We start from the raw sequence: 25990 nt of genomic DNA, 5'->3' as shown, positions 1-25990 counted from the left end.
CAGATGAGGACCAGAGTTTCGTTTTACAGCTAATATTGGCATACATCTATCGTAGATATTCCCGGGGACGAATTCGTAGCAGAATTACAACACCAGTTAGAGGCCAATCATAGAAACCCCCTAACAAACGAAGAAGCATACATCGCTCTAGAGTCACTACTTCTACTGCACCCCTTTATCAATACCACATCCAAGGTATTCGAATTTCGAAACCTACACACCGGCTACACACCAGTACAACCCCGGTAGTACGACAATAGCGAAGGATCACAAGCGTCATCTGAGCAACCACCCGCACCTCCCCATAGGCGATTAGGAGAACACACCTTACCACCGTATCAGGAAAAGCTGTTTGACGTACCAACGCCTGATTTGGCCGGCTACCCACAGACCAGTTCAAGCCTGCTGAAACTGAAGGCTCAACATCTACTAGACCGAACGATTACACAAGAACAGTTGGACGTACTAACCCACCCAAACAAAAAGCAGAAGTAGCAACACCCCCCCCCAGTCAACCAGTTCCCCACTTCTGACAGCTAGCGGTTACATACCGACAATGTCCTACCAAATGAATTTTGAACATCCGCCCGTCTCCACCCTAACTTACCCAACCCTGGGAAAGGTACCGCCCAACCGGAAGGTTTCCTTCACACCGCTTCCCCCTACACACAGTTGTAATGCCCCACCACAACAAGATACCGATTTCAAAAGTATCTACGAAAGAAAGCTAACGCGACTCCTATTAGCCGGAACCGAGCTAAGAATAGCCATTAGCACAGCCATGGCCCTCACAAACGCAAAACCAGCCTATGGCGCCCATCCAACGCCCAACCAACAAACTCATCAGGGAACGAACACCCCCTCAATAAAGTACGAACACGCACTGGTTATAAAGTACCCTACACACTACAAAACCCAGCGAACCAAGCCACCACTACTACCTTACCGTCTCACATCAACGTCTAACAAGGATTAGCCACATCCACCCCCCTAAGCGGCAAGGGAATAACAGGCGGGCAACACGGCCCACATTGGGGAACGACCCCACATCATACTCAACCAGCTCAACCGCAGCTCATAACCTACCCAACTATGAGCAGCAAAAGCTGTCCCTCCTCCCCCATCCCTCCACCCGTCTCAGTAATTCCGTGTTAGATGAAAAGACTAAAAGAGCACAACAAGAACAGGCAATGCAAGCCTTTGGTTCAGTGACAATCTTTTGCGATCGTCAGAGGTTTGGTCGTTTTGACGATTGGGCGGCTCACCTTGAATCAGCCCTCAATCTAGGCAACTTCGAGGAAGCTAGGAAATTACGCCTAATGCGCTCTAAACTCTACGGAGCGGCTGCTGAAGAATTCGACACATTCAAGTTAAACAAAACTGTCCGATCCCAAGAGTACGCAGCAGTAAAAGTACGACTCTTCAAACTCTTTCACTCGACCGAAACGCGGTCACAAAGGAGTGTCGAGTTTCACAACATGAAGAGGAAGCCAGAGGAAAACATGCATCGTTACGCAAATCGTATTCGAAAGGCATTCCATAAAGCTTACCCTATGGATGGGATATTAGATTCAGCTACAACCGCATCCCGGGAGCAAATGATGATGGACAGGTTTCTGGAAGGTCTACCCAGCGACGTACAAGTCCCCTTAAAGTATAAAAATTTTGCATCGTTCCAGACGCTTATCAATCGAGCTGAACATATCGCATTAGCTATTGGAGAATCAAAGACGAGAGTTAGAATCCATGAAGCATACGCATCAACGAATGCTCCAACCAATCAAAATGAACTGACCAGCGTGCTGGAAGCCCTAAATCGCTTAAGCACCAAGGTTGACCAAAACGCCGCGACACACAACGAGGAACTCCAACAGAGTTTGGCGGAAATTAAACGGCAACTACCCCAGAGGCCTCCCCAGGTTGACGGAAGACAAAAAGACCATAACTCGACGCAGCCCGAAGCTTTTAAAAGGGCAACCATCATTTAAAAATTCCACATCACTAATGGGTTCCACACCGAAGCACATTGCTTCAACAGCGGAACGAGCTTTGTAGCCTATATCAAAACCCTAGGACATCGACACAACTTCTCTCCTACCATTCGGAACCCAAGGCCCCCTCCACCACCAGGGAATTATACCAACCCCCCAGCAACACCGCCAGGCATACTGCAGTCGCGGACGGAAAACTAGAAACCACCGAATCAACTGTTGGGCCACTCGATGGGTGTCTAAAGCCCCAACAAATTGTCTAATCCGTGTCCACACCAGTTACCACCCCCAGAATTGGACTAAGAGTAGGAAATTGTTCGTTCAAACCGTTAGTAGACAGTGAGGCAGGCAAAAGCATCATTAGTAGTCGACTCTTTAAAAGACTGCAGCAACAAATGGAAGAATTCAGACACAAAAGAGAAGTAGCGGTAAACCTTTTCGATATAAGCAACAGGCGCCTGGTCCGCCAGGGCACCGTAATAGTAGATGTTCTCGTCGAGGACGAGAGGCCCCGCAAACCCTTTCAACAAGAGTTCATCGTCGTTCCAGAAATTATGGAAGAATGCGTACTAGGTTTAGACGCTCTTTATGAACAGAAGTTTATGATCGACGGTCGGGAGAGGCGAGTCTATCGAGTGAGGGAGTCTGATCAACTCCAAAACGATGACAAACCAACAATGATGGTGGCTGTTAGAACAAAAATACCTCCATCATCCTCATCCGTGGTGGAGAACGAGATTGGTGACGTCAAGCTATCTCTCGACACTGCTTGTTTTCTAGTAAAAAACCCACGGTTACCCGCCGGACTTCGACTGGACTCCTTCGTCTCTACCAAACTTGACAATGGGGTGTTCGGGGTTGTGATAGTAAACGAAACAAACCACACCATCTCTCTTCCTCGCTTTATCATCATCTTAGGGCATGTGACTTTCGATCCGCCCACCCTATAGCGCCCTGTTCCACAAGAACTACCGTCATCGGCTCTGCCACTTTTGAAGCCTCCCTCCCAGATGTTGCCGAAAACCTCAAGAGAGAATTGCGCAGTTTGCTCCTGGAAAACCACAACATCTTCGCGTTTCAAACAAGTTATCTAGGGAACACTGGCCTGGTCAAACACGTCATCGACACTCAGGGGCAAGGGCTAATCCGCAAAAAGCCATACCGAGCATCCCTCCGTCAACGGGAGGTTGCGAAGAAAATCATCAACGAACTATTAGCTAACGACATTATAAGTCCCTCCTCTCTCCTTGGGCAGCCCAAATCGTGTTGATAAAGAAGAAAACAGGAGACGACCGCCTGTGTATCGACTACAGGAAGCTAAACAACATCACGAAGAAGGACTCTTTCCCCTTACCCTCCATCGACGACGTACTTGACCTGTTGCAAGGTCAAAAGTGCTTTTCCACTCTGGATCTGGCGTCAGGTTGTTGGCAGATCGAGATGGAAAAACAGTCGAAAGAAAGGACGGCGTTCATCGTAGAAAATAACCTGTATGAGTGGAATCGGCTCGCTTTTAGCCTCACTAACGCCCCAGGGATGTTCCAAAGAGTAATGAATTTTGTCCTTTGAAAAAAGATAGGAAAGACTTGTCTGGTCTATCTCGACGACAACATCATCTTCTCTAAAACTCCCTTAGAACACATGGTAAACTTACGGAAGATCTTCTCTCTACTCGAAAGCGCCTACCTCAAGGTGAAATTGTCAAAGTGTAGATTTTTAAAGAAATCTGTCCAGTACCTCAGCCACGTCATCTCAGCAGATGGCGCGGCACCAGACCCCGCCAAAATAGAATCCCTAGCAAATTACCGCTAACCGTTAAGGAAATTCAATCCTTTTTGGGCTTAGCGTCGTCCTACCGACGATTTATAAAAGGGCTCTCTACAGTCGCCCACCCCCTCATACACCAAGCAAAGGGGAAACCGCAAGAATCGATAGAATGGTTTCCCGCGGAAGATTAAGCATTCGAATTCCATAGGAAATGTTTAATCTCCAACCCTATTCTCGCATACTCGGACTTCACCAAAGAGTTCCTAATCTACACCGACGCCAGTGATTACAGATTAGAAACCATCTTGTCCCAAATCCACGAAGGGAAGGACCAACCTATCTCTTATGCCAGCCGACACCTGAATAAGACTGAAGCCAAGTACTCGACTATCGAAAAGGAAGCTGCAGCCATGATTTTTTAATAAAACGTTTCCGCCATTACCTTCAGGACGAGCCATTCGTGATCATCAGTGACCACAACCAGTTGCAGTGGTTACAGACGTTCAAGGATGAAACGGGTAGATTAGTGAGTTGGTCAATTACGTTGGCTAACCTTAAATACTCGATAAAATACCGCCCCGGTTGAGTTCACGAAAACGCGAACTTTCTATCCCGGATTCCGGTAAACTCAGTTGGAGTAACCCCAGAAGAGGATAACATCATGCTCCGCGAGCAGAAAAGAGACGCGTTATGTAAGGATATAAAAAATTTCTTGGAAAACGGATCCCTTAGCGAAGAGAATGAGGACCAGATTTGGGCAAAGAAAATCGAGCTGTAAAACATCTTGGGTGGCCTTCTATAACGTACAAACGACCCTAGCTCAAAGAAGAGACGACGATTTGTAAAACAGCAAGTTATGGTTCCCCTCAGCCTAAGAGAATCGCTGCCGCAGGAGTACCACGACTCCCCCCTATCCAGACACCTGGCACATCAGCGAACATGTCTCCGGATTTGGGACAAATACTACTGGCCGGCAATGCTATCTGACGTGAAAGAGTATTGCCTCGCTTGTGAACCCTGCGCCCTCCAACGGTGATTGAATTTTCGGGCCTTCTTCGACCCGCTAAATCTTACGTCAGGGCCATTCGACGTCTTAGGTCTAGAATTCTTATGACCCATTCAGCCACAATCCCTGCAAGGGAATAACCTCATCCTAGTAATCATGGACTACTTCACAAAATGGGTGGAAGTAATTCCCCTGCCAGACCAGACTGCCCTCTCAACGAACAAAGCACTCACCGATAGGGTTATTTGTATCATGGTCCCCCAAGGGACATCGTCAAGACTGAGGGTCGAATTTCACGTCCGAGCTGTTTTCTTCGGTATGTAGAACGATGCAAATTAAACAGATGAGGACCACCGCTTATCACTCACAGACGAACGGCTTAACCGAGAGATTCAACAAAACCGCAGTAGAAATGCTACGGAAATACATGGAACAGGGTTTCTCAAAATGGGAAGAAGTGCTAAGCCCAGTTGCTTTCGCCTACAGAAACTCTATACACTCCTCTACCCTAGAAACCCCATACTTTTACAATCATGGCCGCAATCCAGTGGTGCCCATTGACCAATTCTTACAAAAGCCAGCAAACATCATCATCCCATCCGACTACAAAAGCCAGTTAATGCAACGTTTTCATGAGGCTTTCGTATTGGTTAAAGCAAACTTTACCCAAGCCACACAACAGGGAACAGTACGACAAACGGGCTCGTGAGCAGGCATTCAACATTGGTGACAAGGTGCTAATCGACGTAAGAACGCCTTTGGCAGGCACGAGCAAGAAACAAATTTCCCGTTTTATGGGGCCCTGCCGCATGACAAAAATCAACAACAACCACACAGTGGAAATTCAAGGATGCGTGGGAAAACAGACCCAGTTGGTGCACGTAAACAGGATCAATCCCCTGTATGAATCTATGATCTGGAAGGAAGAGCCTTGCGTAGATTTTCAAGGGAGCCGCGATCACCCTATACCACCGGAGCTCACCAACGAACTAGAAGTACCACCCCCAACAAATGAAGAGTACGCTCTGCAGGAAGAACAGGATCTGATAGACCTCGACGCCATCCAGTCCATCCCTCTTACCAGAAGGAGCGATAACTTCAAACCTCCACAAAGGACCAAACATAGACCTCGCTCCCACCCTTGAACGACCCACTTTAACGGCTTTAGAGCCCGTAGCCCCACCAGTCCCCTACGTAGCACCCCGCCCCGAGTGCCGCCCTGGCCTACGGCCATGGAGCGTTCTTAGACCCCCCCAATGGCCGTGACACGTAGCGCATCCCCTCGTATAAATGTTAGAAGTCTAAATATAATTTGAGTAGCCGCCATATGAACAGTTCATCATGCGTAGTAAACCATGTGCCTTTTCACTACATACCGTGCCGTAGAATAGAATCCGTGACTTCTCTATCTATCATTGCTTGGCATTTTCTTGTTTTACTCGTTATTTCGTGCTATTCATTGTATTCGATCTTCGCTTGCCTAGATTATTGTTGATGTCCCTCCTCGCCCTCCTGTTTCCTACCCCCTTGACAGCATTTAACGCTACCGTGTGTAACTGTGATGGTGCGGCAAACCTGGGATTCCTGGAGTTCACGGAGGAAGACTGCTCTTTTGAAGCCGCCCCCACTCCACCGGTACCCATTACGTACGCTATCTACTCTACACTACCAAAAGTTAAAGGCTTTGCTAGCCACACGTGTAGCATGTGGGTAACCACCACCACAGTGTACAAGGACTTAATGCAATGGAATCAAATCTCCGCAAACCCATCGAAGTGGATGCTACAACGTGCCGAAGGATAAGAGACTCACGACAATGTCAAGAAAAGGCGATGGATATAACCGATTTAAACTCATTCGCCCTGGAAGGCCACCCATTCGTGGAAACCAGTTGGCTTCGGACGGCGACAGAAAAGATGACCAACTGCCACCTCGAAGAAGTGACCTTACAGAGCGAGTGCCTGAACTGTACCATCAGCTCTCCACTCGGCGACATCCCTGTAGCGATAAACGGCTCTTTCAAACACAACCTCGTGACCCTCGTCTGGAACGATTCCTGGAACGAAGCGAAGCCGAGTGAGATAAGGGTTATCGAAAAGGGAATGGGCGTCAAGTACTCAACTGAAAACGACACTACCTTCTGTATTCGGGACCCAATCAAGCAGCTGGATTTCATATATTCAATGATAAACAGTTCCATCTGCGGAGGAGGGAAACCTCACTACCTACCATCCGGTCCTAGGGATGGACAGAGTCGTCATCGCGGTGCGAGAAGCCGACAAGGGAACCGATCTCGTCGATATAAAGCCCAATAACGCGGACGCCGTGACCAGGATGGCACTGTCCGAACTGACACGGCTGGAGATTGAATACGCCAGTCATACACAATACATCAGAGACTTCGCAATGGACATTTCAAACCACCTAGCCCAGGAAATTCGTAACCTGCAATGCGAAAGCCGAAAAACAGCGTACTACGCCGCTACAATGACTGACTTATTTCGCCCACATACCATTGATTGTGGGAACAGCAGCCACCGTTTTTGAAAGATTTTCCCCTTTATTACTTTGGGATTTAGTCTGTGTAGTAGGCTTAACTGAAAGTAATATAACATATGTATACCTTTCGTTGTACTATTTCCAATTTTGGCACTTGAAGGCTTGCTTGCTGTACCACTTGTCTTACCAGTCAACCTACCTGAAACGAAGAGGGAAAAAAGTCATATTACAACCGCACACATTCTCTGTTAAACAAAAAAAAATACCTTTAGGAATGTTTGGTGGTTGGACAACTGTCGTTGGTTTGACTTTTTGCTTTTAAGATGAATCCTGCTCTGACAAAAGCTCTGCATCATTTAAATTAGCCCTTTTACGAGGAGATCTATTTCTAACCAAGTTTGGTTTTCCAGAATCAGCAACACTCATTCTGATCACCGTATTGGGAAATGTGTATTGTAACCATATTCATTAGATAGCCCAATTAAGAGATATTGTAGTCTGCAAATTTAGATGTTGCCAAATTTTTGAAAATAAGGAATTGAATCATTCGTTTTACCGTAGTTCACCTGTTTTCCTATACTTTCTTCAAAACTTCTAAAATCTTAACTTCCAAATGATTTAAATATTTGATTTAAGCTTGAAATGCATTTTACTTTATTTTTTATTATTATAAAGCAATTCGTATTTCAAACCCTGCTAGACTACCAATCTAAAACCAACACTTATTTTACCTAAATTCACCAAGAGTGAAATCCTGAGACAAATAATATATTTATTCAAGCTATAGAAACAGCGGTTGTATGCAGAATTGTCAGGGCTAATACACTTCTACAATGGACCACGTAGAACAATAACGTTGGCAGAAATATATTTGTAATTGATGTTATCGATGCGTATTCATCACCCATAATGGTACTATCCCAGTAACACATCTAAAAACAATAAAATTTTGGAAATGGTGTCAATATCCAAATCTTGGCGCAATTGCAAAATACTGTTACCTACTTTGTCGCAATTAAACGATACAGCAGCCTCGGGTAGTGGGTATCACCCAGCATTTAGACACCAACTGCAAATCATCTATATGAACACATTTCTCTTGCAATTCCATACCACTAGATTTGCTGATGTCTAGGTTTTTGGACTTTATGGGTTCTGAAAAATAATTGCCTTGTAATATGAATTTCTTGAATGATACTCGAGTGTTGGAGAAACTTATTATTTTGACAACCATTCCATTGTCGCAAAGGTAAAAAGAGTCTTTCTTTGTACCAGGTTTTACATGATGCTTGAGTGTTCTCAGCAAAGCTACCTGGACTGTCATGGTTAAAAATAGATTTTTTGCTCATTGTTTCCATCTCAGATACTTTTTAAAGTTCAAATATTCGCTTTACGATTTGTGCGAGCACTTTGTTCGGAGATCTCACGAGCATTTTCATCTGACCCAGGTAAGTTTAGAATGCAAAAACCGAGCAAGAATCAAGTGAGCCATGGATTTCACAGTCATCAACTAAATGAATGAGTTAATGAACATTGTAAATAAGTGATTCTTGCCATAAATTTCTCCAAATTGAAAAGCAAAATATTGCAAACAATCTCAGGTCAAGTTAGAGTAGGTGTTGGACAACGTAGACCAGCAGAGGATACGAATTGCCAAATGTAAATACAAAAAATGATTGTACTTTTCTCTTGATAAAATTCCCTTGAAGATTACTGGTCCAATATAAAGAAGAATTGTACGCAATTCATTGGCTTTTACCTGTTTGGGATATTTCAGTGTAGTAGGTATTCTGTTAAATTCTTCTGGATACGAAAGACGAATCCTACGTAGTCTTTTCTCCAGTTGAAACCTCTCCCATGAGCCAAGTCGATCTTTAAAATGCTTCTTGCTACAGTTTCCTGTCCAAATCCTCAACAACCGTTTAAAAACACCAAGAAGAACAAGATGCATGTAGTCCAGAGGGAAACTTTATACCATGTTGATCTTTAAATCAAGCAGTGGACTATTTCCTTTGAGGTGGTTCTTGTGTACCTGATTTCGGAAAGTAGCGTCTGTTCCAAGAAAAACATCGACTAACTCCGGGAAAGCAAGGGAGCGATAGACAAGATCATATACACTGGTTTGGCTGCAACGTTCGCAGCCACCATAGCCCCCATGCCCAGTAATGGCCTTTAGAAATTGTCTAGCAGGAGCGCCAGATCTTTTACTCAAAAAGCATTTAGTAAGAATGTCAGTGTAGTGATTACGGATTTACATGTTCTGGAGACTTGTAATCTTGCGCTTGAATTTCCAAGAATGGTTGTATGTCAACTTAATGTTGGAATTCGACTACTGAAAATGATATATTGAAAGTGTATTAGTTATCCGATGTACAACAATAACACCATTTCGAAATCGATCCGACATTGTTATAACTCAATACACAACACTTAACAAACTGTGGTAAACGATAACTTGGGGTGCCTATCGCCAATCACTTACGCAGAATACAAGCAGTTATGGGTAAGTACAAATTTCGGAATATATTCTGGCCCTTGGTTTGGTTCGCTATACAGTTAGGTTGTTAGGATCCGGGACTCAGTCACGTCGAGCTCCCGGATATGAAATGATCAAATTGAGAAAGTGAAGAAGGATATTTTAGTAACTTGCACTTACGGTTGACAGTGTTCTATCGTAGGGTCGGGATGATTGGGCGGTCGGGGCGGCTGCAAAGACGTTAGGACGGGGTGCAGGTAATATGGGGTGATCTCAGGTCGGGAAGATCGGGGCGGCTACAGGGACGTCAGATGGGAGTACGGCAACAACGGTAATCGTTCGGTCGGGGTGATAGGGGTGGCCACAAAAATGTAGAGAACTAACACGTTTTGTTATCGACACAGTTTATTCTTTCTTAGAACGAAAGTACGACATACACCCACGCACGCTATGTTTGCTACTGAAGGACTAACTCGAACATCTAAGAAACGGTGGGTTTTATACCACACCCAAGATGCGGACGCTATTAGGTTAGCGTGGGCAATAAAGATGAAGGAATGTGCCACCATTTCGCGGGACATGCGACCTTGTCTTGAAAGAAGGAACAAGGTCACTGATAAGACTGGGTGTCATCGACACCTTGGTCAAGCGGAAGATAGCCATAAAAGAGATAGCGAGGGAAATGAGGTCAAGGGTGGGGGAAAACTATGAAAGAAGTACAAACATTTAACTGGATGCATTTAACTAAATTCTAATCAAGTATAAAAACTTACAGACACATACAAATTAAATGCAGCAACTTAACTATAGTGGGAGTCCTTACATAGCTTCCCTTCCTACAAGATTGCGTACCGCAATCAGTATTACGTCAGGCGGTTTGGTCGTCAGGGGGGGGGGATCAGCTATCCCTCGGCGGTTCTTCTTCCGTGACAAGGAGCAGATGCCCTCGGCCTGGGCTCATCCTTGAAACTCCATGAATAGTCCCCGGGCATGTCCGACTCATCGACCCCCCGTCCATACTCATGCTCCTTTTGCGAAGGTAGCCGGTAGGTACGTTCAACGTACCGTGCCGATGCCATGGTGTCATCATCGGAATCAAACGTGTAGTGGCTGCTAACGACGCTGACATCGCGTCTTCTTCCACGCAGCCTTGCGATGCTTTCATTTAATGCTGCCCTGTCGAGGCCTCTCTCCGAGATGGTACTGGCTGGCGACCAACAGTAAACTGTTATGTTGTCATCGGCTGTGTCGTCTCTGGCAGGATAGAGGATGATCGTCGTGGCGTTTGATGAGAAGGACCCGACTCCTAACTCCTCGAGGGATTCATCATCCGATGCGTCCAGGAATGATTCGTCTTGCGCATCGTAAAGGGACCCTCAAACATCAGATCAGTGACGTCGGTGTCGGCTTCTGTGGCGTGATCTGCACAATAAAGGATGTCTTCGTTGTCCATGTCGGAGACCCACCAAGCAGCTTCAGTTTCTTTCGAGTCGCTCTTGTGTTCGGCCGATTGGAGGGGAAATGAGATTTGGGGCCTGTGGGAAGAATTATGTAGGGTTATGGGTTGCTAGGAGACGGTTAGGTTATAAATTATGGTGATCTATGAAACTGTATTAAAAAATTTTTTTTATTAGACAAAATAGCTAAGAACCCTGAATGTTCAACATCGTCAAAGTCCAATGCTGAAAATCGTCAGTCGTCTTCCGAATCGGACAGTGACAGAGAAATCGAGAAAAGACACCAGCCTTTAGCCCTGTGTCGAAATTACAAGAACATGAAGAAGTTGAAGACAAAGATAGTGAAGAAAAACAAAGTGAAAACGATTATTTGGAAAGAAATGGCAATGAAAACTCAATAGATAGTGAAACAATTGAAACAGGGGATTCAACCAAGGATTTGGTTGTGTATGCAGCTGAATTAGGAGAGCAAGTTGATATGGAAAATCTCTTCGTGTTTAGTAATAAAGTCAATTGTTTTATATTGTAATATTCGTTAAAAATTTTTATGAATGTATGTAGAACGAGAAGAACCCGCCGAAGGAGTTATTAGCAAAACCATTGTCCATGTTGACGTAGAGAAAACTTTAATTGCATTGAATCTGCAAATGGAAGAGATTACTAATATTGTTTTAAACTAAAATGTCAAGATACAACTCCTTTTCGATGACAAAGAACAATCTAAGATGACCGTTGAAGGTATTGCTGCCACGGAATGTGAGTGGGATTTTCCAATAACATCTCAAGTCGTGATGGAACAACTGGAAAGCAAGTTGTCTTCCGATCTTGCACTGAAAAGCAAATTGAAAACGGCTCTAACTTTGGCCGGAGGTAATAAAAACCTTAGAAGCGTTACCAGGGGAGTAATTAAAACGCTAATGAGAAAGGAGTTACGTATGTTGTATGTGGTCAGAAATAAAAACTAAAGGTAAATTCATTTTCACTAGCCTGAAAGTAATATGTGCATTTTTTATGGGTAATAGCCTAATTTAAAATGATCTATTGTTTCATTTGTATTGAATATCAATTTTTTTGGCATCATTCGGAGTCGGCTAGAGGGCAAGGGATTTGATCTAACCGACGAGACTGTTCTCAAGGAAATGGGACCTGCCGTTTTCACCAGTGCAGCTAATGAAGAAGGCGGGGTAGAGAAAAGGAAAAAATTTACGGCGATAAAAAGAGCTGCTGTGGAGAAATTTATGGAGGAGCAACATCAAAGGGATAAACAAGTTGGCTGATAAGTGAAAAAGTTTTGATCCCCTGACCAATACACGTTTCTTGATGCAAATTTGTCTCTGGTAATTGAGGTTTACTTCCTAACTCGGCGAACAATTTTAGAATAATATTGGCTTCATCTTGACCCTGACGTGCTTTATTCTTGGTGAAACATTGGCTCCATCTCGGTCCTGATGCCGCTGATTTCCGCCTCATGCGCTCGAAGCTGTATGTAAAGGCCGCGGAGGAGTTCGATAACTTCAAATTGGATAACCCCATACGAGCGCAAGAGTACTCGGCTGTCAAAGAAAGGCTGCTTAAGCTATTCCACTCTACCGAGACAAGATCCCAGCGGAGCGTGGAATTCAAAAACATGAGGAGAGAACCAGAAGAAAACATTCGTCGCTATGCTAACAGCGTCCGGAAAGCATTCTATAAGGCTTACCCCATGTAAGACGTGTTAGATCAAGCCACAACCGCATCGAGGGAGAAAATTATAATGGACAGGTTTATAGAAGGGCACTAGCAAGACTTGCAACCGCGGCTAAAACATTAACAGTTCAACTCCTTCGAGGCGTTGATTAACAAAGCAGAACTTGCCGTAATGGCTATTGAAGAAAACCAGACACGCGTACGCATACACGTGGCAAACAGCTAACCCAATATCCCGAGCAATCGAAACGAGTTAGCGGGAGTACTCAAAGACCTCGAAACACTTAACACCAAGATCAACAGAACCATCACCGTGCAAACATCGGAATTTAAACAGAGCCTCGCAGACATGAAGAGACAGCTAGCTCCCCGGCAGCCCGGTCCCAACCCGAAAACTAGGAACCATAATCTCGCTCAACCAGAAGCCTTCAGAAAGGCCTCCGTGTATTGTGATTTCCACAACACATACGGGTTCTATTTTAGCAATCGGCGGAACTGCTGCGTGTTGCTCTTTGTGTTTCCCGTTCTAGTGCTTGCTTACTGAAGGAAATAAACGTTGTGGCAAACTCTCAGTTGATGCGTACGTGCTTCCCGGTATACCACCGCTCCCTATTGCAGCCCCAGTCCGTGCTTCCGGCCCCGACATCTTCATTTCTACTGCTAGCAACGAGACATCGACATGGATTCCCGCTCCCGGTAAGTAACCTTCCAACCATCCTTGTTTACTTCCCTACCCTTTGATCAGACTTGTCATGATCGAAATCAAACTCAAACTCAAAAAGTAATCGATCGATCAACTCTTTTCAAATGAGTTTAATCGCGATCAAACTCAAAATTTTTGATCGCAACTCAAACTCAATTCTTGAATCAATTTTGTTGTTATGCACGCCATCTTCTGATAAAAATTTAATTCTGCATTCCATTTTGTCTCTGACGTCTGATTTCTCTCGTGTGCTTTCTAGAAGCGTGACCATTTTCGATATACATCAAGTCGACTCTCGTTTAGTTATTTATAGAAACAAGAAATTTTTTGGCTTGAATTATCATTGTCTGTGATCAGAAACTCTGTGTGTGTGTATGCATTACGTGGGTAAATATCATTGTCAGTTTTCTTTCTTGTCTAGCATTTTAGTGTCTACATTCATATTTCTTTAGGAACCACACGAACTCATCAGCCTATTATCTCTTCAGCCTACCACCTAGACGTGCTCTCACTGTGACTGTGAGGCAATACACTCAAAGATTACAGAAGAAGTTGTGATCAAACCCTGTGCGTGTGTGTGTCCTGCATTACGTGGGTAAATTTCATTGCCAGTTTAATATCTTTCTCACTAGTCTAAAATCTTATTTATTTAGGATCCACAACAGATTATCGCACACCAATTATCTCTTTTTCATACCATCTATAGGCTCTCTCACTGTGAGGCATTACACTACAAGATTATGTGTGTCATTACAGTAATTCACCAGAACTTAATTGAAATGTATGAGCCGTCTGATGTGGAGAACAACGATCCTAATAAATCACAACAAAATACAAGGTAAAACATTTTTATGTTACATTACAAACATTTTGTTTAATTTACAATTTCTTTATTCATTTTATAGTAGAAGTTCTACTCCTACAAAGAAGCTAGTTCTTCCATAAGATTTTTTCGAATTTGTTGGTGATTCAGTTGGGAAAAATTCAAGTCAGTATAAGTGTCTCTTTCCTGGGTGTGCTAAAAAAAATTAATCTGATAAACTACTAGTAGTTTCCAATACTTCTAGGCATAATACAAAAAGACATTATTTGGTACTACAGTCTACTTTGAGTCACAATTCATACCACACACTCTAATTTATTCACTTTATCACAGAGTGATTATCCCAAAGATGAACTAGGACATAGAAATTCTGGGACGATGCAATAAAGAAATTAACAGCTGACGATAAATCAACATCTTCTCGATCCAGATTTATTTCAACAAAAAGAAACGAAATAATAACTCAAGAAGATCTTGACAACTGGGTCTTGGTAAGCAACATAAATCTCCTACATCAGCTATTATGGTTGATCTTCTTTTCATTATTTCTAATTTTTATATATTTTTTATATTTACAGGATTTTATAATCGTCGATGTCTTGCCCATTAGCGTTGTTGAAAAGCCAGGTGTTAAGAAACTAGTGTCTAGTCTGGCACCCACCTTAATTTTACATGGAAGGACTTTCTTTACCAACAAATTAGAGAAAGAATATGAGGAACGAAGACAACAGCTAATCGATGCCTTAGAAAAATGTACAGATGCAGCAACTACGATTGATGCCTGGACATGTAGACGAAGATCTTATCTGGGTGAAACCATACATTGGTTTGAATCTGACTCACTAAAGCGAAAAAATGCTTGTCTTGCTATTCGCCGCATCAAAAGGCGACATACATATGATGTACTTACAACTTTCATAGAAGATCTCCATAAGTAATATGATGTCGTAGAAAAATTGCAAGGATTCACAACGGATAGTGGTTCCAATTATCTTAAGGCATTTTGCGAGAGTGGTGAGGCTTCTACTGTGATAATTACGAGGATCATCAAGAAGAAGAATAAGAAGAAGCAGAAATGGCTTATTTTGTAATTGGTGAAATAATTAACGCTCGAATTACGGAACATAATTGCTCCAACAATCATGATCCAACTCTTCCCCAACATCAGAGATGTGCATTCCATTGGTTAAGCCTGATAGCAAAGGCCGATGTTTTGAATATTCAAGATCCGGGCTTTCAACATTTGCACAACTCATTGCAACAAATCAACCCTAGAGAAACTTCAATTTCTGTGGAATAAACAAACTTCCAGAGCTTTGAACGCTGATATTATTAAGCAATATCTTGACCAACTACTGATTTTGAAGAATGACACGAGATGGAACTCGGATTACTTTGCGATAAATTGCATAGTCCGGCTCTTAAAGAAGAAGAATAGAGCGCTGAGAAAACTATTTGAAGAACTCAAGATTACTCATTTGATTCCAAACGAGGAACAGTTTTTAAAAGAGTATTCAAGGATCATGAAACACATTGCTGACGCATTGAATGTGTTACAAGGAGAAAAGAAAATCGGATTGGGTTTTCTACTTCCAACGATTAGTGAATTAAAAGGAAAACTTCAGAAGCTTCAAGATGACCCGACAATAACACATTGTCAACCATTGATTACCAGGCTTCTTGATGCTATTCATTTCAGGTACGTAATCATGTAGAAAAAAAATTATCAGTATTTGTTTTGTATCAATAACAAATTTCTTATACAGTGCCGGTCCAGTTATAGAACCGCCTAGCTATGGAACCGGCTCGGTTATCGAACCGATTTTTCTTTGCCGTGTTTCAGCGCCACCGTTGGCCGTATTATGAACTATATTGATTTTCTATGGCGGGAATGAATGGGTTTTGCCTTTTAAAACATGCAAAAAAATATTACTGTAATGGGTTTTATCTTTTTAGGCAATGTTGTACATCGGTTCAATGACCAAACTAATAATAATAGGCGTTAAAGTTATTCATACCAAATACAATAATAATAGGCGGTAACGTTATTCCTACCAAATACAATAGAATACAATAGCTTCCACTATTTATTCTTATCTTCTAGCATCTTGTTCCATTCCAGTCCTTCTACCAACACTAATTCCTTTTTCCTTCTGGTATGACAACAGTTCTTCTAGTTCATCAAACCACTTCCTCTGTGAATGGTCCCCCACCAATGAAGATACACTAGTATCTCACCATTCATAGCCATAGACTATATTACACATATATTAAAAATCTTTTTAAGTTAGTCATAGCAGCGGTTCGAACACGGGATTCTAGATCTATAGCGAACAGCATTACCACTCTGCTGTGTGCTCTTACATTCTAAGACCGTCAAAGTTTGAGGGATGAAAGAACCGACGATAGGTGGCACTAAGATCGGGTGCTTGGTTATAGAACCATTCAGTTATAGAACCGCGCACAGGCCGGTTCTATAACTGGACCGGCACTGTACTTTTAGATTCCAATCAATGTTTGTGGACAACGAATTACGGTTGGCCACAATCACTAATCCACATTTTAACCTCTCATGGCTGGAAAATGACGATGAAATACGTCGTGCCAAAACTTTACTTAAAGGAGAGTTCATCCGTTTCCAGGGACTCAACGATGATTCTCAATCGTATGTTTGAACTTATCTATTGAACAAAATCATGTATATAAAATAAGTTTTTTAACTTTTTACAGCTCTGATGATTCTAGTGACGGGACATCTTCATCACTTTCAGATCCCAGTCCTGAGAAAAAACGGAAACATGCAAAGAATGTTTTTTCCTCAATAACAAAGAAAAATGCTAAAACTCTAGAAATTGATGAAGTAGAGTCTTATTTGCAGTCGTGTAAAACTTTTTAAGACATGAAGAATTTTCCGACGTTCATGAAAACGTATGAGTAAGTATCATCAATGAATATCTCATTTTTTTGTATTGATATCATAATATGAAAAATACATGTAATTATTTTTGCTCTTTAGACGATACAACATCACACTACCATCATCAGCTGCAGTGGAGAGACTTTTTAGTCAAGGTGGACTAATTTTTACACCCAAAGTACTTCAGTTAACTGACAATCATTTCGAAATGTTATTATTAATTATTATTATTCCTAAAGGTCAATAACAACATGTCAAATAAGTAATAAACTTAAGATCCGTGGAATTCAACAACATGAGGAGAGAACAAGAAGAAAACATGCGTCGCTATGCTAACCGCGTCCGGAAAGCATTCTATAAGGCTTACCCCATGGAAGGCGTGTTAGATGCAGCCACCACCGCGTCCAGGGAGCAAATTATGTTGGTCAGGTTTATAAAAGGGCTTCAGCACGACTTGCAACCGCGGCTAAAAAACAAACAGGGTTACACCAAGATCGACAGAACCGTCACCGCGCAAACATCGGAATTTCAACAGAGGCTCGCAGACATGAAGAGACAGCTAGCTTCCCGGCAGCCCGGTCCCAACCCGAAAAATAGGGACCATAATCGCACTCAACCAGAAGCCTTCAGAAGAGCCTTCGTGTTTTGTGATTTCCACAACAAATATGGGTTGCATACGGCAGAAAACTGTTTCACAAAGTACCAACAAACGAACGACACCTGCACCATCTGTCAGGAAGTGGGTCACTGCCACAATTTCTGCCCCACCATAAAAAACCCGAGGCCCCCCCACCGAAAATCACCACGAAGCGCCCCAAGCACGAGCGGGCATTCTGCGGTCTCAGGTGGAAAACTCAAAGCCACCGAACCGCAGGTTGGGCCACTCGGTGGATACCCGAATCCCCAACAAATAGTCCAGTCCGTATCCAAAAGCCCCGCCACCATGAGAATAAGGTTACAAATAGGGAATTGTTCTTTTAATGCCCTAGTAGATAGCGGAACTGGAAAAAGCCTAAATAATAGCGCGCTTTTCAACAAGCTACGACAGCAGGACGATAACCTACCATATTAAAGGGAGGTAGCCGTAGACCTCTTTGACATCAGTAACAGGCCCCTGATCTGCCAGGGAACCGTAGTAGTTAACGTTTTCGTCGAGGACAAGAGGCCCCGTGAACCCTTCCAACAAGAGTTCATTGTCGTTCAGGGTATTTTGGAAGAATGCGTCCTAGGTTTAGACGCTCTTTATGAACACAATTTCGTGATCGATGGCCGTGAACGGCGCGTCTATCGAGTTAAGGAGTCTGATAAACTCCATAACGTAGACCAGCCGATCATGATGGCGGCTAGTAGATTGAGAATACCTCCATCATCTGTATGCTTGATGGAGAGCGGGAATAGTGGCTGCAAGCTATCTCCTGACACTACATGTTGCTTCCTCAAAGACTCCCGGCTACCCCCCGGGCTTCAAGTAGACCCCTACGTCTCTACGAATCCAAACGAAAGGTTTTTTCAAATCGCCCTAATCAATGAGACCCTTCATACCATCGTCCTCCCACGCCACACTACACTGAGACATGTGTTTTTTAAACCACGTATTCACGTGGCATCCTGCTCCAACCAATCAAGCAACCTCCCGCACGATATTCTCGAAGCTTCTTTCCCCAATGTCGCAGAAGTTCTTGTAACGAAACCATAAAAATATATATATCTTTGCAAGATACCCAAAATATGATCTATTTGCTTATGCTTATCTTATATTCTTCTTATATTCTTATTCACTATTATAAACATATTTTCTAGTTGCTTCATGTGCAACCATGTTGACCTAGATAAAACTTCAAGGTTCTGACTCACGCGTGTGACGTACCTATGCGTCACGAACATAACGCCACACGCGAAGATGCGACGTTTCATGGTGAACCCACTTTCGCACAAGAGTCCGACGAGTACCAGCTTGTAAGACTTTCAGTCGCCTTTAGCTTGAATTGTCACTCTTAAACAGTAGACTTTTGTCTTGATGTCTTAGCTTATTCATCTTAATCCATTAGTTATTCCTCCCAATTTATTGTGTTCTTCTTTCCTCTCCGAGCATCGCGAGTATTTGAATTATGTTCTTAACACGTATCCCAAAATACTATACGTGTCGGCAAGTAGTATTGTTTCCCGTTTTTCTCCTATTATTCCCTCACGCTTGTACGCCCGCACTACCACGGTAACATCAAATTACTTTGTCTCGAATCTCACGCTCAGTTTCCCGATTAGACTCACGTCCATGTATCCCTACTCGTTTTGTAAACCTTTGGCCTCAGCTTAATAATACATAATCATCATTTCGGGTAAATACGCCTCTGAGTTTATTTACACAACCAATTGTCTTAATTCGTAAAGCCATTCACCCGAGAGGAATAATGCTTTACATAAGGGTGTCAGCAATTTTTCTAACTCAACCAAAATGATTGATGATGTTATTACTGGTGGCCCTAAACTAGCGTTCTCCTATAGTAAAACCCATTGTCCCCGAAACTACTGCTATCCCAGATAAATTTCAAGGAGGTAAAGCATCCGAGAAAACAATTGAGGCTGTTAAAAAATCTGCGTCACCCATTTTAAACCCAAAGTAAAACAAGATGACGCTCAGTTAAAGAAACTTAGATCGAATTTGGCGTATGTGGCTGACCCAGGGTTAGATAAAATTAATTCTAGATAAACCCGCGTTAAGAGTGTTACTAAGGTAACATCCGTGTCACAATCAACTTCCCTTTTAGCTAAGTTTACATCAAAATTGTCACCCGTTAATCCTACTTCCAAATCTACGTAAAAAACCAGTTTTCTCTCGAGCACCATTTTAAGTTTTTTCAAGAGGAAGAACACAACTAATGGAAAAACCGTTGACACAGAGTCTCCCTTACGAAGAAAACAGCTAGTTTCCAGCTTGTCTTAGCTTGACAATTTGGACCGCCAAGCTTGCAATTAGCTGATAAAGTTTAGGCTAAAAATGGACGATATTATCCTTCCATTTATAAACTGATTTTTAGTTGTTTAGGGTAAGCTTAAAATAAGCTTAATTATTTGAGCTTTTTTCAAGCTTAGTTAATTCAACCAATAACTAGCTGATAAAATCTAGCTTTTAATAAGCCGATTTTAGTTAACTTGTTTTTGTCAGTTAACTTGAGGCGGAGGGTCGGGCAAATAAAACAAACTAAACATGTTAAAATTTTGAGTGGAATTCGACTTTGTATTTCAAAACACGACACATAATGTTGGGCATAATCACGTGCTCTAACGAACAGACATAAATATCACTCAACACAACTAAGAGTAGACAATATAGAACAATACAAATAACAAAACTTTTGACTTTCGGGATTAAAAGTTATTGTTTAGAAAAGCGTATAACAGCTTTTGGATCAGAATGCAATTGATTAAAAGACCACTTGGCCGGCAGGAAATTTGATAACTGTTAAATAATTAAACATCAGTAGCAGTGATGGACGCTATAGTAGTAATTGGAACCGTAGAAGTATTGGTAGCTCCTGCGGTAAGTGGTGACGATGCCTCGTTGGCCAGCATCTTCTTTTTCTGCTTTTTCTCTCTTGTGTGGACCGCCATGAGTTTGGCACTTACAGCTTCTTTAACTTGCTGCTCTGTCAGAATAGATCCTTTGTATGCTTGATCCCAATATCTTACCATGAAACCTAAGAAGAAAGTGGTTAACTATCTGATGCATAAAAAAAAGAGGTTTTGTCGATAATAACGTACCTATAATTTCATTCAAGACCTCCTTGGAAATTGCTGGCTTTGGCTTAGAGCCTGGCATACTCGGGCATGCATTGCCGGAGAGAGACATGTTGGCCAATTCTTCTGACTGATACAAAGCGTCCATAATAATCGCAATGCCATTATTTCTTGATTTGTTTGAATTGCCGTCTGTTTTTAGAGCCACCTTTGCCTTCCTCAAACTGCTCTCGCTGATCAAAACTTCTTTAAAGAGGAAAACCTTTTTACAAATAGAATTCATTTTGTTAGAATTACGAATATAAAGCAGAAACTCTAGATATAATTACCTTATCAGAATTTACAGCTCTGTTAAGATGAACAGGGCTTCCGGCAAAAGATGCTGTAGGAGAAAGGATATTGGATGCCTGTAGGGCTGCAGAATTTTTCAAAATGTGTCCCAAATCCAGAACATGCTCCTTCATTTCTGTAGAAGTTATTGGTTATTAAAGGGATGAAACATATCACAGAATTGCTTAAGTACTTACTTTCAATGAGAGCTATAGGTTGTTCCCTTTTCAATTTCTCTAGTTCTTCTTCAACGTCAGCTTTTTTATCTTCGTACTCGGCACACTCCTTCGCAAGTTTGTCGACATCATTTTCAAGTTTTTGAATGTTACTGTGTAGTTCCATGTTTTCCTTATTTAAAAAACGAATTAGTCTTACAATTATTGAATGCGCGACAAAAAATAAAATAGTATCAGCCTATACTTTTTCCAATTCTGAATAAGTTCTTTTCTTTGAAGGTTGAGGTTGTGACTGTGATAAATCAGTTAAAACATCACTACTATTCTCGTCTTCATCATCAAGGGTATAACCAGCAGGTCTTGGAACCATTGTTGGATAACAAAGGGAACGCTTTGCCTTTGAAGTCAACCTTGTTCCAGTCTTGTCAATATTTTCCATGATTAGTTTGTCTCTTTCCCATGCAATTTTGGAAATATCATCTACACATAAGGGAATAAAAACAAATGAAAGTTTGGAATAAATCAAGGTAAAACGTAAATATAGATATTTATAATACCACAGTGAAAGAGAATGAAGCCAGTCTTCATTAGCAATTTCTTTCCATCACATTTCTCTGGAATTGAATAATCGGTGAAATCATAAGGGGTTATATCATCCTCACTAGTCCATCTATAAAAATTTTTATCGTTAGAATAAACAGATACAAGTTTAATACAAAACAAGAACTATAGAATAACCTGAATACGATGACCTTTTTACTATGAATCCAAGAATCCAACAAAGACATGCAGTCGATCAAATCCATGTTATCTAGACTAAGTTTTGGCTTGAAGAAGCTGCACATTGTAGTGATGATAAGGTTCTCATCAGTACACTTAATAAGAATGACTGGGAAATTGAATTTTCACTTTGCCATTCTATCAACCAAAATGTAAATTCGTCATATGACTAAAGATAAAGTTTCAGAGCGTAAAATAATCAAAGCTAATACAAGGCTTGCATCAATTTAGCTAAAAAAATGGTTTCAGAAAACCATTCCCTCTAAAAAAAAAAGGCTTTATGCTATGCAATATATAATATAACAATTAAAAAAGTCAAAACTTACTTTTTATCTGCAACTGCAAGATAGAAAACGAATAAAAATTTGAGAGCACTCAGCAGCAGCACTTGTGAGACCGCATGTCATTGAGAGTGACGATCGATGAACATTTTAGTGCAGACGAGATTTTTTACGCGGGAAAAGCCACTGCAGCTTTTTTTTTTACAATGTTGCCGTGGTAATATTTTTCGTCTGTAAAAATATACATATAGCAGCCGCCTATTGCAGGCTCACTGTCAAGTCTTACTGTTTACTTTTCAAAATACTTCTTTCTAATTTCAAATCAGCCAATATGTCTCGTGATTTTAAAGGAGAAGAAGGGGGTACAAGAAAATCTAGAAAACGAGCTGCGGAACGGGAAGAACAATTAGAGTATAGAAGAACTCAAATAATGCTTGAGACCGAGAGTTCGGCATCAATTTCAATCAACATTTCAGTTCCATCCAAGGATGTAGATGTAGTCAGCGAACATCAAAACGTAATGGTAATTAGAACTTAACGAGTTTATTTCTTTTGCATCCATAGGATACAAATTAGTAATATTTACATAGATCTCCCAAAATGAAGATCCTCCATTAGTCATGTCGAATAGTGGTCCAGTTTTGGAATTTACTAGAGAAATAGAAACTCAGCCAAGCCAGTATGTCCAACTAGATACGGCATCTGCTTACATGGATTCTGATTCTAATTTTAGTGATGACCATGATGTAATTATTATTGTCTGTAATTATTAAAGCCAAAAGCATACATAAATTTTGAGTTTTCCTTCGGGTTCATGTAGGTTGAAAGTGAAGACCCCCCATCTGTTTACCTTCCGATTTTAAGTGTTGCCTACTATCTATCCAACAGCTTGACGAAAAAAGCATTAGATCATCATCTTCAAATTCTCAACATATCCACACAAGGTGTACACAAGCGGCTCACCAGTGTACATAATCTAATGTCAAAGTACAATCATTTAAAGTCAGAAGTGGAAATTACGTATATTTCCCGATCCTTAAAGTGTGAAAATGTTCTTGTGGTTGGGGACGACAAATATCCCAAAGTACATCAAAGTTGTGGTCACAAACACTTCAAAAACAAATCAAGTGACTGTATCATCATTGAAATGCCGATTGAAAAACAGCTGAAATATTTCTTGGAACACCATGGTCTCTCATCTGATACGAACACCCAACAAGAAGATGGTGATACTCTGAGTGATGTTAATTCTGGAGATGGTTATAAAGCTCTTCGAGATCAGGGAAAAATTGACAGATTTACTATGACCTTACAGATAAATGCCGATGGGGCAAAATATTTCAAGACGAGCAAGTATTCGTTTTGGCCATTGATGGCAATCGTCAACGAAGCCAGTTACAAAATTCGGCGAAAGTTCGTAATATTGTTGGCTATCTGGGTTGGAAACAAGAAACCCCCCAGAAATGCATTCATGGAAGGATCCATCGCAAAGTTGAAGACACTTAAGAGAGATGGATTTCATTACAACGGAAAACTGTACAAGATTCGAGTTCTTGTTATCACAGTCGACACCATCGCTCGCTCTGCCCCTACTAACACTACCCAACACAATGGAGATTGTGGCTGTGATTTTTGCCTTCACCCTGGGCAACAGATTTTTAAATGACGTGGAAGCGTTCGAGTTTACCCACAGCCTGACCCAGAATTTGACGAGGAAAATAATCTAGAGCACTTCACTTACTCTCCAAGATCCTTGGAACAGCATATAAGAGATGTTGAATTGGCAGTGGAATCTGGCAAACGAATCAATGGGGTGGTTGGCCCAAATCCTTTTATGGATTTACCTGACTTCGATTTTATAAAAGCTTTGGTTCCCGACTATCTACACTCTTGCTGCCAAGGCGTATTCAAAGGCTACATCATTTTGTTTACTTCAAAAGTTGATCAAAATGGAAAAAAAAGAATGGTATTTGGGAAGAAAAATGAAAGTTATCAAGAGCAGACTAATTGCAGCTAAACCTCCTTACGAAATTACTCGTACTATAGAATGTCTAGATATTACTAGTGATTGGAAAGCATCCACTTTCCGTACTTTTCAGCTGTATTATTTCCCTATCCTAGAAGATTTGCTGCCTCACAAGTATTTTATTCACTACAGTAATCTTTCTTATGGGATCTACCTTCTCTTACAAAACCGTGTATCAAGGGAAGATGTTCTCAAGGCGCAAATTCTGTTTGAGCAACTTGTAATTGATATGAAAAAACTGTATACTAAGAAGTCCATCACAATTAATGTCCATTTTTTGGTTCACCTTTGTCAGTCTGTCCTTGATTGGGGGTGTTTGTGGTCTACCTCAACATTCATTCCTGAATGGTTTAATGGAGAAATGATGAGCATGTGTAATGGCACTCAACATATAGGTAAACAAATGGCCATTAATTTTCTAATTAAAATGTCCGTTCGTGATGAAGCGTTGGATTTGATAAAAAGCAACAATCTTCCACATCACGTCGTTTGTTTATTGTCAGAATTACTACATTTACCAGCACCTAGGGAACTTTCCAAAGGGGTTAATGTAAACGATGGTAAAATCCTTCTCTTGGGAGCTACTACAGGTTACCGCAACCTGACCATTTTTGAAGAAATTGCGATTCGAAATTATTCTCCGTCTCTTCGTTATAAAGAATTCCCTGATTCCATTAAAGGTATTTTTTATGCAAGACTTAAAGTCGTGGAAACTCAGTCCATTTTTACTACTAGCAGTTATAACCGCAGTCCAAAAAGGAATAACTATTGTGCTTTTATGGAAGATGGGAATTTCTTTAAGATTGAAAGCATTTTCACGATTGAGACTGATAAAATAGCAAGAGCATTCATTGGTGGTAGGAAATTTGGAACTCATTCACAAAAAACGTATGTACCCCAACCAATTAAAAAAACAATATTCTCCGCGATTCCCGGTAATACTACTAAATTGATTGGCCTCAGTAAGGAACTTTTTGCATATGATCCCATTAGTATTAAGGCTAAAGGAGTATGTGCTATGATGAATGATTTGACTGAAACCTTTATTATCACTGCAATCGTCAACTCATTTGAAACTGATTAAAACAAATACAAAAATCCAAATCTATTTTATTGTTAGTCTTATATTACTGCTCAATTTTTTTAATGGTCATTCGTAAACAATTTAATGTAAGCTGCAGTGTGTATTGGTTATATTCAATCATGGATCCCACGACATGTGCGGTTTTTATATTTTTATTATATTATGTTTAAAATATTATAAGGGGAATAATATTTTCTTTTCTGTTTACATTATAAATAAAGCTGTAATTAACAATTAGCTGTTCAAATGCTGA

The 25990-nt window shown here is 41.3% G+C and overlaps 3 protein-coding genes, 1 long non-coding RNA gene and 1 pseudogene across 5 annotated transcripts; 4 read left to right on the top strand and 1 right to left on the bottom strand.

The window, feature by feature from the left end:
• Positions 1-1163: 1163 nt before the first annotated feature.
• Positions 1164-1988, top strand: LOC116923876. Its single transcript, XM_045173813.1, has one exon. It carries the CDS (start codon positions 1191-1193, stop codon positions 1986-1988), a length of 798 nt encoding a protein of 265 aa, XP_045029748.1. The 5' UTR covers positions 1164-1190.
• Positions 1989-6258: 4270 nt separating this feature from the next.
• On the top strand, positions 6259-7311 carry LOC116923877 (annotated as a pseudogene).
• Positions 7312-13846: 6535 nt separating this feature from the next.
• LOC116922396 lies at positions 13847-15341 on the top strand. Its single transcript, XR_006646620.1, has 6 exons — positions 13847-13972; positions 14038-14180; positions 14239-14423; positions 14491-14677; positions 14742-14899; positions 14987-15341. It is a non-coding gene; the product is annotated as an uncharacterized LOC116922396 (long non-coding RNA).
• Positions 15342-20539: 5198 nt separating this feature from the next.
• Positions 20540-22784, bottom strand: LOC123472313. Of its 2 annotated transcripts, XM_045173694.1 has the most exons (8): positions 22673-22777; positions 22305-22484; positions 22124-22236; positions 21811-22046; positions 21588-21738; positions 21390-21526; positions 21085-21322; positions 20540-21020 (listed from the first exon to the last, which is right to left on the bottom strand). In XM_045173694.1, exons 2-8 carry the CDS (start codon positions 22409-22411, stop codon positions 20794-20796), a joined length of 1209 nt encoding a protein of 402 aa, XP_045029629.1. In that variant the 5' UTR covers positions 22412-22484; positions 22673-22777; the 3' UTR covers positions 20540-20793. The 2 variants fall into 2 exon arrangements, with proteins under 2 accessions (XP_045029629.1, XP_045029630.1); XM_045173695.1 differs by lacking the exon at positions 22305-22484 and having other exon boundaries at positions 22673-22784.
• An 83-nt stretch (positions 22785-22867) lies between these two features.
• On the top strand, positions 22868-25761 carry LOC116922330. The gene is made up of 3 exons (XM_032928718.2): positions 22868-23150; positions 23218-23373; positions 23448-25761. The coding sequence occupies exons 1-3, from the start codon at positions 22959-22961 to the stop codon at positions 24291-24293; spliced, it is 1194 nt and encodes a 397-aa protein (XP_032784609.1). The 5' UTR covers positions 22868-22958; the 3' UTR covers positions 24294-25761.
• Positions 25762-25990: the final 229 nt, after the last annotated feature.

The sequence above is a fragment of the Daphnia magna genome, linkage group LG5, assembly GCF_020631705.1.
Source record: "Daphnia magna isolate NIES linkage group LG5, ASM2063170v1.1, whole genome shotgun sequence".
NCBI classification, from domain to species: Eukaryota; Metazoa; Arthropoda; class Branchiopoda; order Diplostraca; family Daphniidae; genus Daphnia; species Daphnia magna.
Note: the sequence above shows the minus strand (reverse complement) of the source record. Positions and strands in the feature narration are given on the sequence as shown.